The 16,579-nt window shown below is 39.0% G+C and overlaps 1 protein-coding gene across 5 annotated transcripts in view; it reads right to left on the reverse strand.

Moving 5' to 3' along the window:
* COL24A1 (collagen type XXIV alpha 1 chain) overlaps nt 1-16,579 on the reverse strand; it is a 151,487-nt gene that overhangs the window by 33,660 nt on the left and 101,248 nt on the right. For all 5 annotated transcript variants that reach the window (XM_072868270.1, XM_072868271.1, XM_072868272.1 and 2 more), the window contains 9 exons: nt 10,433-10,486; nt 10,041-10,085; nt 9,880-9,924; nt 8,561-8,614; nt 5,466-5,519; nt 4,372-4,425; nt 4,096-4,149; nt 2,704-2,757; nt 2,004-2,111 (listed from right to left, as the gene is read on the reverse strand). In XM_072868270.1, coding sequence (XP_072724371.1) covers nt 2,004-2,111; nt 2,704-2,757; nt 4,096-4,149; nt 4,372-4,425; nt 5,466-5,519; nt 8,561-8,614; nt 9,880-9,924; nt 10,041-10,085; nt 10,433-10,486 — 522 coding nt within the window. The remainder of the gene's footprint in view (nt 1-2,003; nt 2,112-2,703; nt 2,758-4,095; nt 4,150-4,371; nt 4,426-5,465; nt 5,520-8,560; nt 8,615-9,879; nt 9,925-10,040; nt 10,086-10,432; nt 10,487-16,579) is intronic.

A 16,579-nucleotide genomic window follows, 5' to 3' on the forward strand; every position in this document is an offset into this window, starting at 1 on the left:
TGTTTCACTGAGGTGCAGGAGCACTGCTGATGTTGTTTACTGTATACAAGTATAATTACATACAATGTAGATATGCCAGGGCTGAGCTTTTTTATGATAATTTCAATGTATGAAACTTTCGAGCTTCTTCAGAATTGCCAACCGAAAGCAGAAAATAAAGTCAGGGTGATATCATTATGTCAAAACCAAAAATAGTTCTGTAGCACACTAAGTGTGCTGACAACTAAAAGAGCATTTTTTTCCTTCACTAGAAGAGTAGTTCACTGTGAAGAACCCAGGACTAAAGAGAGCCAATTGTAACACTGATGCTTAGAGGACAGAGGGGACAACACTCACAGCTGTTGATAGCTGGCCCTCCAACTAATGCTTACTCAGACTCCATCATCACATAAGAGCTACACAGAAGGCAGCCAGAGGCCTGTGAATGAGAACATGATGATTTTTGGTAAGGGAATCTGATGTCTGACTTGAGGCTACAAACTTGCTTTGGAAACTGTGCTCCAAAATATTAGTTCACATTAAGAAGCTGCATAAAACTTCAGCAAAATAGATTTTATAGATGGATTTTAGCTGCTAGGAGTGACGCCAGGACAAATACACAAACTGATCTAACAATGTTGACTATGGATCCCAATGCTCGTTTACTATTTGACCTGTGTATGCTTGCTGTCATTTCTCTCCATCTGCAATCTCTGTTTCAGTTGTCTATGGCAACTAGTGCTCTCATATGTTTATTTAATTCCTTTCACAGAGGCACCAAAATGAAGTTAGTTAAAGAATGTGTTTTAAGAACAGAATGGAATAATGAAATTCTTTCTTTCTTCTCTCTCCTTACTTTTTATAGTATATGCCTTAATATAGGGTGATTGACAAGGTAAAAAGAGAAGGTCCGCCAGAGACATGACATCACACCACAGCACAGAATTATCATCCGAAGTAGCGCTGCCTGGCATGATAGACCCTCATTTCTGGAAGTCAGTTCCAGTGCAAGATGGACAGCATCCATAACACTGTCTTTAGAACACTTTGGCAGCAGTGTAGAAAGACCACTGTTAGGAAAGGCAGGCCATCCTCTGATGACAACTGATCAGGAATCAACAGCAGGAATAATTTGGATTATCCGATATCTATCATGTGATACTGGTTTTAAGTCACTGTTGACCTGCCTTGTATTCCTTACCAGAGAAGGCGCTATAATCCACACCAACATCCTGTGCTGTTGGTGTCTGCTGCAATAATTTCGTAACTAAAGAAACCTCAATGTTCAGGATATCACTTTTCCTAGAAATGTTATTTTTAGACCTTCCTTTTGTTGTTAAGGTTTATTAAAAGGAATGACAGCTAAGCATGTATGCGGTAAGAACATTAGCACAAAATCTTAAATTGGAGTCAAATCTTGTGTGCTCTAAGGTCTAATTCTTCATCATTTACAAGCTGCTCAAATGGCAGTTCTTTGCCCCAAGGAACTTTTAATCTAAACTAAAAACTAGATAGTCCTGGGACGGTAAACAAAGCCATGAGTAGGGAAAGTGATACTAAACAACGAACGATCTTACAGCACAATTCATGGTAGTATATGCATCTTGCCAATTTCTTTGAGTGTTTTTAAAATTTAAAGAATCATCTAATACCTTGAGATTGCTCACAGTCTCCAAATGAAGGTGAGGATAGAGACTAATGACAGAAGGTTGTCTGGAGAGGAGAGATCTGAAGTGAGAGGCTCCAGGTTGTGTGGTGTATGTGTCTGGATGACAAGTGGTAAGGAATCACTATCTGCTAAGAAGTCCCAGATTTAAGATAGGAAAAACACTTGTCTCCTCTCTCTACCAACCCTGAAAAGCTGAACCACATAGAAAAGGGAGGCAAGCTAATTTAAAGATGGTCATCTCTAATTGGAATAGAAAATCAGAAAATAAAAAATAAAAGAAGCAAGCAAAATTACAAAGAAAATAATTACAAAAAGCAAATGAACAAAAAGTCTGTTTAAACCTGAAAACACTTACAGGAATGCCCATTACACCAGGTTCACCAGGGGGTCCAGCAATTCCTGGTAACCCCATCTCTCCTTTTTCACCACCTTCTCCAAGAAGTCCCTGGTTTCCAGGGTCTCCCTAAAACAAAGCAAAAAAAAAAAAAATCTTAGTCAAGCTGCTGCTACAGAATTACTTATTCTTGAGAAAAGTGAATTCTGAATCTTCAAGTTTGACAAAAAGCACACTAAAACTGATGGGAATCTTACCAATCAAATTCAGATGAGGTTCCAAGTTATGGTAAAGCCCTTTCTATCTCATTCATATGGTCCTACAGCCAGATTTTGCCTCACCTATTGCCAACTACCTGAGGGTGTCCTCTGTGACATCCCCTGTCCTGGCACCTGCCACAGTCCCTGGCACAGCATTGATCCAATGCAGGGAGTGGGGCAGCCTTGGGCTCACTCTCTCCAGCATGACAGTCACCACGGAAATAAGCTGTACTAGATTCTCCAGCTTGCATTTCTCTGTCAAGCCATTCAACTTTGCAGCCCTTGCAGAGTAGGTATGTGCCAAAAAGGCACAGGAAAGCCTATAATATACAGGGCCTCCTATGTTAAAACTGAGTGCACTCAGCTGGGCTCTGTTGACCTGGTGAAATAGGAGAAAAAAAGAGATTTGGGTCCTTAAGCTAATATGACTGCTTTACATCTGCTATAAAAACTGAATGTACCTTTGGGCCATCTTTTCCCTGAACACCATCTTCTCCTGGAGGTCCTGGTTCACCCTTATGGAAAGGAACAGTTGAAAACAAAGTTATTGCCTAAACTTCTCGACATAGAAGTATTGCCTTGGAAAAACTCAAACTAGTTTTACACATGCTTATTATCTTTTGGACAACTTTTATGTTGCTGTTATAGTTTATTTGTCTTCATTTTTCACTGATTTACAGTGACAGAGTCACAGCCCTGTGAATCTCAAACACTGGAAAACATAAAAGATGATCAACATTAGAAAAATGAGGCAATAGCATGTCCATATAACACTGGAGATTTGGACAGTGGTACTGAGATTGTTTGGTTTCAGAGTATACAACATGTAATTACAGTAACCTCAAAAATATACCTATTCTGTCCTCAAACTTCCATGTTTATGGGGATAACTACTATATTGGTATGTTTGGTGATTCAGTTTAGGGCCATGAAAAACTCATAATTTACCAACAGTATTGGCACCATGGCATTTTAGAATATTTGCTTTTCTCAGGTAAAGACACTGGCAACTTGCAACTTTCGATGCAGATAGTAAAAAAGCAAATATGAGCTGCTCTATACTAATAACATAGCATTTCAGACATAGTGGTATGGTTAAGTTCAGAGCACCCATTGAGGGCCAGTACCAGGAATTACTCTTCTCCAAGGACCGGCAGAATTGTAGAATGCACCTCACTGGAGATTTTGGGCAGGAGGAAAAGATGACAGCAAGGAGCTAACGGAACAAGAGAGCTCAATGGTAAGACTTAAGTCTGAAAGGATATAGTTTATGCTCTTTTAAAAGCATCCTGCATAAAACCTGTTTCTAGCACTTTAAAGGTTTTTTTCAGCCTTCAAAGGTAGGCAACTGTTTGGGTCAGACAAGGGGAGTAAGACACACAGGAAGAATAAGCAGGGGCACAAGTGCTTGGTAAAATCAAGTGCCAAATGAGCCATTCACAGCACCAGAAGTAAATCAGCTGCTTTAGATGGCAGTACAGAAAGATACACTGCTCTGCTGAGACTATAAAGTTCTCTTTATCTCAGTATCTTTACCTAGATTGGGTATCCATACACAGCATTATTATATGCTGTCATCTTAACAGCTGGGATGGACACCCTTCAATTTTCCTTCATGCTCAAACTACTTGTTCATGTCTCTCAGTGACATGAGACACTTACATAGAAATATTTCAATATCATAATCAATACTCTTTTTAACTTCCTACAATATTACAATTTTTTTTTTTAAAAGTATCAGAAAATAGCTTCTTATTGAATTCTTCTGATAAATCAAGGTTTCTCAGCCTGCATTTCTGACACATTCATAACATACTTTCTTTTTTGGTAGAAGGTTTGCATCCATAGCTTACCCTTAAACCTTGGTCACCTGGTTCTCCAGCCTTCCCAGCAGGTCCAATGTCTCCCTGGAATATCACAAGAAAAATAAATAATTGGATTTTAAGGGACATTATTCCTAACAATAACAGGGTTTACAGATAATGCAGTCATCTTGACAATAACAATATTTCTTAATGGCTCATTCCTGTATCACTACCTAATTGGCTAATGAATCAGATCACTCTGATTTGCTTTTATGGAAGTCTGAAAATTTAAACAGCACAAGAGAGAATAATTTCAACATTTACCTTTGCGCCTGGTTCTCCCTGCAGGCCAGGTTCTCCTTCAGGGCCAGGAGGTCCCTGCATGGTACAAGAGCTACTGTTACACATGGTCACCAATAATAATTTTGCAACCACCAAATAATACAGCCAAAATTGAAGCAGAAAAACGGCATGAGACACTGGGAAAGATGCATGTCTGAGAAATCAAAGAAAGACAATGCAGTTCTTTGTTCTTACTAGAGCCCAACAGAAGAAAAGAAAGGAGGGTATAGGAGGAGTTCAGGAACTGCACTGTGGATCAGGAATGTATTGAAGATTCAGCAGTACCACTAAGCCTGTACTTTTCATCCTAAATTACTAGCAGGCTGAGCAATCATCTATCTTTTGTAAATCTGACTGACACCTTCATCACTGTCTAGGCTTGGAGCCAAGTAGATATAGCCTTTGGAGAACAAAGCCCTTTTTGGAGTCTTCAGCCCTTAAAGAGTTAATGGTATCAGATTGCTTCTTGTAAAGTTTACATTTAAACCTTTTTTTAATAGCCAGAAGACTGGATTTTGGGTGACTGAGGAAGTGCGTTTCTTTGAATTAGCCAAATCCCTTCTGTTCTGAGCTCATCCCTCAGCTACTTCATTGCAAATGTGGCTAATACATTCTGTCATATTTCTTTCAAAGAGGTATTAAGAACAAAGCAAAAAATAGATGCAAAAGTTAACAAGAAGACTGCCTGCAGCTGCTTTTCTTCATCTGCTGTTTGCAAGGACATATGATTAATGCTGTTTCACTGTCTAACTGCAAGGAGAATGGTCCTTTTACTAAAAAAAAAAAAAAAAAAGAAAAAAGAAAAAAGAAGAGAGAGAATCATTTGCTCAACTAAACATTCACCTTCTAGGTGCAGATGTCATGAAAGTATGCCCGAAGACAGTGCTCACAACAGAAAAAGTTACTTATTTTAGACATATTTTTTTTGGTAACAGCTTTGAGTAAGAGAGTCTCTCAGCAGCTCATGGTATTTAAGTCAGCTGCAGGTAATAAAAAAATAGTTTCTAAACACATTGTGCAGGCTTATTCAGTTGCTTGAGTGTTTGTAATTACTATATAAATGATTAAAAGCTCACCTCAAAACCCATTTCTCCAATAGGACCAGCATCCCCCGGTTGTCCTCTTGGACCCTGGCATTAAACAAAATTTTGGATGCATCATTCAATTAACATTAAATTACATTGTATAGTCTTGACTTTGTCATAATTGGCATAAAGAAGTATATTTCACCGTTTTTCCTCCTGAATCCAACAGTGTCTATAAGTACCATGATGGCATGTATTCATCAGTACTGTACATTCTTCAGTACTGTTACTGAAGACCTCATTGCCAATCCTGACACACTGAAATAACAGATTTCAAGTAATAGCACAGATGTCTCTTCTTTTAGACCAAAAGTAAATTATTATCTAAACTAAGCTCTCCTCTTGATTAACTGAGACTTTGTTTAATTAAGGCTTGTTAAACTGTCTGGTTTGCTTTGTGGAAAAGCCTACAGTCTGGTATGGAATTAACTGAAAACAACTACTGTGTGCTTCACTACGGATTTAGCAATGTTTATATAGGACAGTCACTGAGGTGTAATAGACTAAAGGCTAGAGCCTTTTTGGTAATATTAAACACTGTACTATGAGCATTTTCTTATAAGCCCTATTGTAAGTAATAAATTTATTGCAGTAACACATAGGGATTGTTTCCTAGAGTGGCATGCTCGAAGTCTCTGCACATGTTAGATTGTCCACCTCTGCTCACAGAGTGAGATTTGTGTGCTGGGGGGTAGAGGTTGTCTGTAACAGCTTACAGCTGATTCCATAGCCACTATGAATGTATGTCAAGACAAATCAATCCTCTGGATGTATCTAGTCTTTGAACTTTCAGAAAGTTCATATCCATTTACTCCTTTGGAACTCATCTGTGTTGAAGTACCTTCTAAATTAAAAACATTGTGTTGATCCATTATTCTCATGTAAAAGAAAAATGCTGCTACCCATATTTATGATAGAAGCCTTTTAAGCAAATATTTACTCTTTTTTGTTTCACTTCCTCTTACAGACTATGCATATGGTTTTGCTCCTCCTGATGACTTGGCAGTGATAATGCGAGTATATTCTTCCCTTGTAGTAACAATGTAAACTGCATATTACTGAGAGGATTTCAGCAGGTGCATATATTTTACCCTATAGCTTCATTTAAGTGTGAACAACTGAAGCTGCAGTTAATTTCCCGTTGAGAATTCACTTGGTCCTAAACTAAGTCCATCGGTTTTTGTTTGCAGCAACTCCATGGCATTCCACTAGGCAAGTGTCACAAAGCTTAAGTTTGATTCACAAGTCAAGTATTTCTTCATAATATTACCATGGAGCTAAGTCTGCTGGATTGGTAATGTATCTTTCCCCTGAGACTTTTAGGGAATTTCAGAAGCCAAAATTTTATAGCAATATAGGGACTCCTTTTAACCATTAACAACAGGTAACTTGCAAAGAAGGATTTTACCGAAATGTCTGACAAGTAGGTAAAGTTAGAGTGTAATTTACAACAAGCCCGTTACTTCAAATAGTTCTAATTGCTTACGTTTCTCTGCTCCTCCACCAATAATTAGGGGTTTTCTGCTCTGTGCAGAACTAGTGACAGGGCCAGAGAAACCGCTTCAGCAGCTGGCTTCCATGTCGTGACCAGCTGACAGAAGATGAAATCAAGCTGCTTGGATGGGCAGTTAAGAGAGCCACACATTTTGTTTCATAACATCTTGTGTCATTTCCATCACTGCTTTCTAGCTCCACAGACCATTTTTGCATTTTACTTTTTCAGCACTTGAAAGAAAAGGTACCCTGTTCACAGGTAAGCTTTTCTTACTTCTGACTGCATGTGTAGATTCTATGATGATAAGCACAACAGAAATGTAGGTTGCTCAAGAGTAGACCACCTAGATTAGATACGGCTGATAGTCATTTTATATATATATATATATATATATATATATATATATATGAAAATTCAGACTTGACCAGAAAATGTCAGGAATTTTATGTATAAGCCTTGTATTGTAAGGCTCTCAGATGTCACAACATGAAGATTAGATAAAATGAGTGAAAGAGATGAAGTGACAGGAATCCAATAATAACCATTAGAAAATACATTTTCTGTTGACACATTTTGCCAGTCCTACAAGTTGGCAGCTGAAGTTAAGTAGGCAATTATATCCAAAAGAAAATTTACTAAAATAAAACCTGTTGTTAGCTGTTGGTATTTTTCTAGCCCCCAAAAATGTGCAGTGGCTTTCTGTAAGCACGTCAGCCTATGGATTAGTAGAAATAATATTTAATAATATTAGAAATAATAATAATTAGTAGAAACAATATATTTTATATCAACAGTTCACTTTCAAGATTTAAGTTAACTGTATGTCATTTGATATGCAAAGTAACTTTTCAGAAGCAATGAAAACACACAATTTTTGACAACTCTATTAGATTGCTGCACTATAAAATGTCAGCCTTCTCCCAGGTCCCCCTAGGACAGCACATGCTCTTTCACTGTATTTATATAATCTGATTTACCCCCAGAGATGGCAATGCAATAGCATTCCTGTCATGGCTACACCTTGTAGCACTTTGCATATATTTGCTGCAGATCCTGCATGATTTTCTGTTACAGTATTAGCCACATAAAAGTGAGCGTGGCTTTGAAATAATAACCATCAGAACAAGAATCCATCCAGGAGAGGAATGTCTGAGCCTTATTATAACAGTCTCTCTGTTGTTGAAAATTTAACCTGCCAAATAGATGTGGTCCCTGAGTTCCTGAATAACTATCCTAAAATTTGCCTGAAAAAAATACACTAACATCTGTATTGGCACATACATTTACCTAATCCATAATGTAGATGTGTACTTCAATGCAGCATAAAGCCACATAATATTGTGGTCCAGATTCTGTCATGCTCTCTTATGTTGTGTACCCCTTACTACAGTGCTTCCCAACATGATTAACAGGTCTCCTTATGAACAAGTTATGCTAAGCAAGGGAGGCAGACTCAAGCCCTGCAGTTTTCAACAATTACCTCACAATTCCAGCTGGCAATACTGAATCTTGGTAAAACGGAGCTTGAGTTACCAGGGAATTCAGTACAATATGTGGAAAAATTTTTAAGCAGGCATAAGGATCAACTTACCGGCTCTCCCATTGGTCCCCTGTCTCCTGTGGTTCCAGGAGGCCCAAGCAAACCCTGGAAGATTAAAATAAAATAAAAAATCATTGGAAACAAGCTGTTTCATATTCTGTGAAAAGCCACTTCCTCTCTTATTTCTGCTCACTCAATAACTTGCTCAGAAATACACACGTGCAGCCTTTTCTTCTGGCTGATGCGCCACATCACTAGCTCCCGTGGCAGGTGAGGGAGCCCTGAATAAATCCGTCCTCAGTTTCTTTTACATAGGGATGGATCTTAGCTGACCCACCGTTTACCAGTTCCTCATCGTTCTCCTTGGACTCATGCGCTGCTTGTATGCGCAAACTGGGCCTAAACACATTATGAGTGTCCTGCCCTACAAACTGCATTTGAGATGATCAGTAAGGTTCACAGCCCACTTTTCTTTCTCCTCAACCTAGCTCACAGCATATCTGTCTGATACTCTCTTCTAGAAACTGTAGCTGTAGGAGTAATAGAGCAGTATCTTGTACTTTGCAATAAATGTACTAATTCCCATCATTTCAACCTAATGAGGTTTTGCTTCATTCATTTCTGTGTATATAAATACATCTAAAAGTCTTAGTGAATGAAGGGGAAATGAAAACCCACCCTGTCAAATGTGACAAGCTCCTAAATCTAAGCAGAAGAGGCAAGAGAAGTACAATGACAACCAACATTTTGAGTCTCAATTTCAGCACAAAATCACCACCATTACTGCTTTGTTTCTGCTTTTCTGCTTCCTTCCTTATTGAAAATCCAAGACAATTTGGACTGACTGGTAACATTCTTTGTAAAAGAAAGCCTCAAATAGAACATGTTAGATTTCCATTGAAAGAAGCCCTAAAAGGAAGAATTTTCTCCTCTACATGTGATATACATTTTACACTTTTTTCTATATTTATCCCAACATTGATAGCAGACATCTACTCTAAAATCTATCAAAGAACTATTTTTCTGTGTCACAATGACTTTCTCCTTTAAAACTACAATAAAACTAAAAAAAACCAAAGCAACTTCTAGGACCCCCCCTACAAACTACAATCATAATTTCTTCTGCTGCAATTTGCTATCATGTATTCTGTGGACCATCATCCATGGAAACACTGGTCTTGTAGCAGACTAGACCATGTTCACGCTTACTCTCACTTCTGCCCCTGATTCTTTGTATGAATAAATACAAACCATACTGTCAGAGTTTTGCAGCTGTCCTAAAGCAGGCAAATTCCCTCATATCTGAGAGTGAAACAAAGTATGAGATTTTGTGGGTTTTTTTGGTAGAAAAAAGAGAATTTCATACTCACAAGTGCACCCTGATCTCCTCTTTCTCCTGGATTTCCAGCTTTACCCTGGTCAAAGAGAAATATTGAAAGACAATGCTGGCTTCAGATAATTTCCAAACACAGCTCAGAAATTAGCAGTAACTGTGTTAAAGCTTACTATAAAGATTGGCTCCAATACTTACAATGAGCCCAGGAACTCCTTTCTTTCCTGGATCTCCTCTTTCTCCCTGATAAATAACCAACAATGTATGAATTCTATGTGCATTTGCTAGATAAGCTGCATACAGTTGCTGTCAGTTTAAATGCTGAGTAACTCTGCAGAAAGTGCGGATTCAGGCTTAGATAGGCTTATACCATAATAAGGAAGTACCTGAAGAAGGCAGAAATTGGCAAATCTCCTCCTGGATTAAATGGAAATTTATGGCTTCTGACATGCTGCATTGTTTTTTTTGTTTGTTTGTTTTCTTTTCTTCTAAATGTTCTATCTAAAAGTTTTGTATAGTACTTTTCTTCTAAATGTTCTAAATGGTCTATCTAAATGTCTTGTGTAGTACTGAGCAATGCAAGCACTCACCTTAATGCCTTGTGTTCCTGGTTCTCCTAGAGCACCGTCTAGACCTCTGGGCCCCTGAATATTGAACAAGTGATTTGGAATATTAATTATGCATTATTTTTGGTTATCATCAGGGAGATGCAACACAAGCTTTAGCAGAGGGGAAACATGTTTTGTTAGCACAAAAACCAATTTTCATTGTATGTTAAGTGTGAAATAAAGCTTCAAAGAATTAAATAAGTTTCTGGTTTGCTGAAATATGAATTTAAGAAGAAAGATTTTTTGGAAAATATGTAAAGAAAATGTTCAGGGTCTCTGTTGGAGCCAGCTTGCAGGCTGATATTTTCTGCTCTCTTTTCCATCCACTTTGTATGAATGCAACAGACATATATTTAGAAGAATTTAGATGAGCACTGGTTATATAGAGTGCTTGCTTTTGAGCAGATTATAAATTGTATATGCACAAATCCAGCTTGCTAGTAAGCCTCTAAACCAGGCAGATAAAGTTCTCCCATTAGTAAACCAGTTAGAGGCAAGATTAAAAGCAATTTATCATCTTGCATAATGAACTGCTCTATTGTTACACTAAAATGTATCTTGTAAATTGATTTTTTATAATCAATAGATGAACAAAGATAACCGATTATTGTATTACAATAGAGCAAATATTTATTGCCAAAACATTCAGAAATGATTATTTAAGATTAGACATCTAAATCCATTAGTTTACAAGCAAATGAAAAATCCTTAAAACAGATCATGAGCAAAATGGAAAAGAATATTTTATCCATGCTGACTTAGGAGGTTATTTCCATAATTCTAAACACCATGACTGTTTGGGTATGGAAAATAAAATTAAAACTAAACCCAATGAACACTTTAAAGCAAGAGCTAGATAAGTATCAAGACAGAGCCACGCTCTTTACAGCAGTATGCAGTGGGAGGATGAGACATAACAGCTTTCCTGGTGGCATCTGGGCTGGGCTGGCATCAGAGGGAACTACTACACTGCTATGGCAGTGCCTAGAGGAAAATGATCTGCATTTTCAGAGTGCATTTCTGAGTTGTAGAGAACCTTACATCTTGGGTCATGGTTTATAGTGCAGGACATGCAATCACGACTGATTTCCAGAGAGTTGTAATACTGTTCTAATAGGTAATAATAGGGGCTTATAAAATGATTTTGTTGGAAGCACATCTGATTTCATTTAGATTACTTTCCCCTCAAAAATGTCTGTGATTTCCATGTCTCCGTTTAATTTTTTTGAGACAAAACACAGCAGAATTCTGTTCTCTTTGACTTGGATTTACTGAGGCACGTCAAAATCTCTGTCAGAAGAGATGGTAAGCACCGACCCGCTTCTCTCTGGAGCAACAGTGAAAGAAATGTCTGACTGGTAACTCAGGGACAGTGTGTATCCAGAATCATTTAGGCTCTCCTCCTGAAATGGAAATCTCTCAAGAAAAGGCCTTTCCTGTGAGCTGATATATAATGACAACCCCTGGCAGAGCCAGAAATATCCCACGAGAAGCTTATCGTCAGCATTTCAGCACTGCTGCTTCTGGCTAGCATGAGGGAACACACAGAAACCATAGGAAAAGGAAAATGAACAGGCAGGGAAAGCTGTCTGAACACTTTTGATACCTCAGTAGTCTGGGGGACAGCTTTTGTGAGGCAACCCTTGGGTTAGCCTGGCTACCTTTCTTGTTTTGGTCTAACCCAGGACTGAGTATCTGCAGGCATTTTTTAAGCTAGAGGAGAAAAGAGGCTACAGAAGAAGATATGCTGGGTTGCTGCATGGCTCTCAATGAGAAAGGTTCCAAACAAAAGGCTACCGAAGTCTGTGGAAAAAACTCCTGGTGACTTAAATGCACTCAGAGATCAGAACCAAAACACTAATGGTGTTTTCAAGGGTGATGGAGGCCTTTATAAGAATAATAAGACTGGGCCTCATGTTAAGATTATGTAACTGTGTAAGCCCAATTATTGAATTATTATACAGCATAATTTAAAAGAAAGCTAAACATCTTGATCAAATTAACATCAGGTTACTGCTCTGCACTTCTTCTGTAACTGCCATCTACAATGCACAGAAAATGGGTTGTGGTGAAAATTCAAGGCAGACTAAGCAGGCTTAGAGTCCCATGATCTGATATTCCTTTCAGGTGAAATGCCTCAAAGAGTGAGAGAACAGAGAGGAGGAAACCTTGAGATGGAGTGAGGACAGGTCATTAAGCAGGGGGGGTAGAAGGGGAGAGAAGTTCACAGAAGAGCTGCAGAGGAATCCCCTAGGACAATGTAGGGAGAGGGAAATTGAGAGTGTTAAGCTGAGCAATTGCAGGATAGTTTTAGTGTTTCTCAAACTTTTTAGATACATGACCTGTCATTTGTCTTTGTGCATCCTCCACAGGGCTGATCAATGGATAGAATCTCAAGGAGGAAAAAGGACACATTTTGATTGTACAGATTTGTGTAATACAGAAATTTCTTTCTAGGTTTTATCTTCTATCATTAATGATATTAACAGATACATTCTCTGAACACTTGCGAATTCCTTTTAATCATAAAGGGGGTCATGGCCCATAGTTTGAGAAATGGTCCTGTCAGGAAACTGCACAAGATTCTCAGTCTGTTATGCACATAACACATCAAAACCTTTCTGCTAGTCACACAGATCTCCACTTCAGTGGAGTTTGCATCGACAGCCCAATCATTAGGAAGAGAATGACAACTGATTTGATCACTAATAATCAAGGGAGAAGGCCTACCATTCAAAACACCAACCTTCTACTATATAATTTTGAATTGAAAACAAAGTAACAGAAACCAACATGATGCTCAGCTTCTGGCTCTGGGCCATGCCTGCCTTCAGCCTACCTTTAGCCAGCCACAGAACAGAGTGCAGGAATCCAAGGGAAAGGCAATTTAATGTTCTAACAAAAGCACACCATAATACTCCTATAAATAGTATGGTGACTCATTATTGGCACAGATTAATTGGATCTGTATCATTTCCTACTATAGCTAGTACAGAATGATATACACACACTATTTGCCTGCTGTTATTTAATTTATGTTGCAACAGAGCTGAGGAGTAAGGCTGCCAAACGATTGCTACTTTGGCAGAAGTTCAGCTTTGTTTCTAAAATGGAACATATTACATTGAAAACTCTAGGATAATAAGCTGGGGAAAAAGTCCATATAAGAAGGCAAGAAGCACCAATTAACTCTTTTTGTTCTTTCTCATCCTGCCTCCTAAATATAAGAAGAGTGAAAATAACATAAAACACATTATGTAGCTACTTCTCTCTTTTGGTGGTTGACATGGAAGCATATTAGAAAATGACATCAATTCTAGTCTCACTTCCTTTGAACAATTTAAGACAGATAAACACACTCAGCTATTGAGGTATTACAAAGCACACTGGCCAGTTGTTTCACACAACCCTGAAGCACACACGTTTTTCTAGGTTCCATATTCCCTGCTGTGAGGAGTATGAAAGATATTACTCATTAAAACAGAGTGCTGATGTCCTTAGGTAATTGAGGTTCTTCATGCTGGTACAGACACAACAGAAGCAGGCATAACCCTACTGGCTGCTACAGACATAAGCTGCTGTTGCCTGACCCCACATTTATGGCACTTCACTATGTAATTTACCTCTGTTTTCAAAATTGAATTTTGTGAGCTGCATTCCAGGAAAGTAAGTGCAGAAAAATTACTGCTTTTAAGCTTTAAAACACCAAACATCAGCCTGAAGAATACTAAGTGCTAAGAATCTTAGCAGCTATTAAGAATTTTGCTTAGGTCTCACTCATGAAATTAATCTAATGATATAGGACCTCTTCCTCTCAAATTAAAAGCTACAGTTGTATTAGTTGGACATTACGGTATAAACTAAAAGCAGCACCAGCCTCTGACATTGTGGTTTTCTTCTCCATACATCAACAAACAAGAACAACAAAAAACCATGCAACAATGGCTTCATGGCTGCCCACACTGCTACCAGCATGTTTTCCAGACTAAATGTATTTTTTCCTTCTGGTCATGGAGAAAAATTCCTTCTCTTAGATACAGATATTCCCACCCCCCAGACTGTCATTCTGCCATTGAAGTATCTATAAAGCAGTGTTCTCCCTCTGTGTTTTCATGAGATTAAAGAAAAAAAAAAAAAAAAAAAAAAAAAGGTGGGTCACACAAGGACCCAACCTTCCACATAATTCCAGCTGAAGTGCATCAAGTCTTGAGCATGAGCTGAGGAAGCTCTGCGCTAGCACTATGCTCAGTGGCATATCCCCCAAAAGCCCCTGACAGCGAGATACTCCATAGATTCCTAGTCAGCCTGCCTTCAGCTAGCCAGAACTCCCGGCTGTACTGGAGACTGAGCAGCTGGATACTCTCAGGCAGAAGTAGGCTGCTGGGTAATCTTGGATGTGAACTGGTTGCTGAAAGGTCCAGAATTTATGAGATGAAGGAATTCCACTCTGTGACAGTGCAGAAGTAGAGGGTCAGCGCTCCTAAGACTTCCTGCAGATTCCAGCTGTGAAGACGGGATACGTTCGTTTCAGTACACAACAAAGGGGAACTTCCATATGCTTCTATTTAACTTCTGTATGTGACTGTGGTATGCATTTTTCCAAGGCCTGCCGCACAGAGCTCAGAGTTCTGACACTTCTCTTACTGAATCCAGTGATGACAAACGCCAGGTTTCAGGGGCCCACAGATATCTTCCTTATGCGAGATTTCACTTTGGGTCTGATATTTTGATCTTGAGAGCAGACAAAATTCTTAGGGGCTTCAGTAGGAGTTTTTTTGCAGAGCCTGAAGACCTGGATCTGCTCTGAGACCCCCTTCCATGAAGCATTCCCAGTCATGCTGGATGGAGGCAAAGGCATAAACCACAGCTCCAAACCGGGACTTCCACAGAGCTTGGGATGTTTAGGATTTATTTTGAGTGATCTTTAATTATAAGCAATGTACTCCATGATGTGCTGCCAAAATCACAAACAGATTCCCGCAAAGATTCCTGTGTCAGTTGGCAGAAGATGTGACACTCCTTAAATAAAAACTATCTTCTACCTTCAAAATGGAATCTAAATTAAAATAAGTCTTTCCCCCATAAAAACAATCACCAGGTGGCAGATGCTGCTGGGAGGGAGGAGAGCCTGCAGGGAGGACTCGCATTCATATCAGTAGCTTGACTCTGACTCCAGCTCTGGTGATGCTGGCAGAGGATGCTTGCCAGGAGGGAAGGATCAGAGAGGGAGTTTAGAGGGGAATGCTATGTCCAGACGAATTAAAATGTACAACCTGCAGCAGTTCAGTACCAATCTCAGAGACAACTATATTTACACTAAATTACTTTTGAGCTGGCCTCCTAACTCACTGCATCCTACAGGCCACCAGTCAAACTGAAACTCCGGTGGAGTTTTCCTTTTTAGGGATTTTCCTTTTTAGATGAAGCTCAAACATGAGCATTTTACAGTGAAAATGAGTGCATATGTGTACTACTCATCTGATGCCACTGGCTTGCGAGTCCCAATTCAGCATAACACTTGAGCATGCAATTCACTTTCAGACATGCTCCTACTGAAATCACAGAGAGGTAAGGCACCCATTTGTTTCATTGAATCAGGCCACTGAAGAAAAAGTGGTGCCAAGCTGCTACTTCTTTTCAGCCTCACAGTTGCTTTGCATTTGTTTTAATTTACATTTTCAAATCTGCCTGTGAACTAAAAAGGCTGTTTTTCCCTCCACTCCTCTACATCAAAGCAGAGATTCACACTCCTGTCAGAAGGCTGCCTTAGTTATTAACGCAGGGCTCCCAGGAGCCCCTAGAGCCTCTCTCCACTGAACACATTTGTATAAGCATCTTTTGAACACTTCAGGAGCTACTTCTCTGCTAGCTGATGCCTGGGGTTGGACACTCCTGCTTACACAATTCTCGGTAGCTCACTATGCTTATCAGTGGGGAATGGATTCTTGCCCTCTTTTTTTTTAGCTAATTAAGCTTCTCTCTGAATTTTGTTAGATAGGTTGCATAAACAAATATACCTGCATTTCAGTTTTGCCTGACAAACAGGCCTCAATGAACTCATTGCTCTGGGCACTGATAGATAACGTGTGTGACATATTCAGTTCAGAAAATAAGCAGGTGACCTGTGAG

This window comes from Ciconia boyciana, chromosome 7, assembly GCF_034638445.1.
Source record: "Ciconia boyciana chromosome 7, ASM3463844v1, whole genome shotgun sequence".
Lineage (NCBI taxonomy): Eukaryota > Metazoa > Chordata > Aves > Ciconiiformes > Ciconiidae > Ciconia > Ciconia boyciana.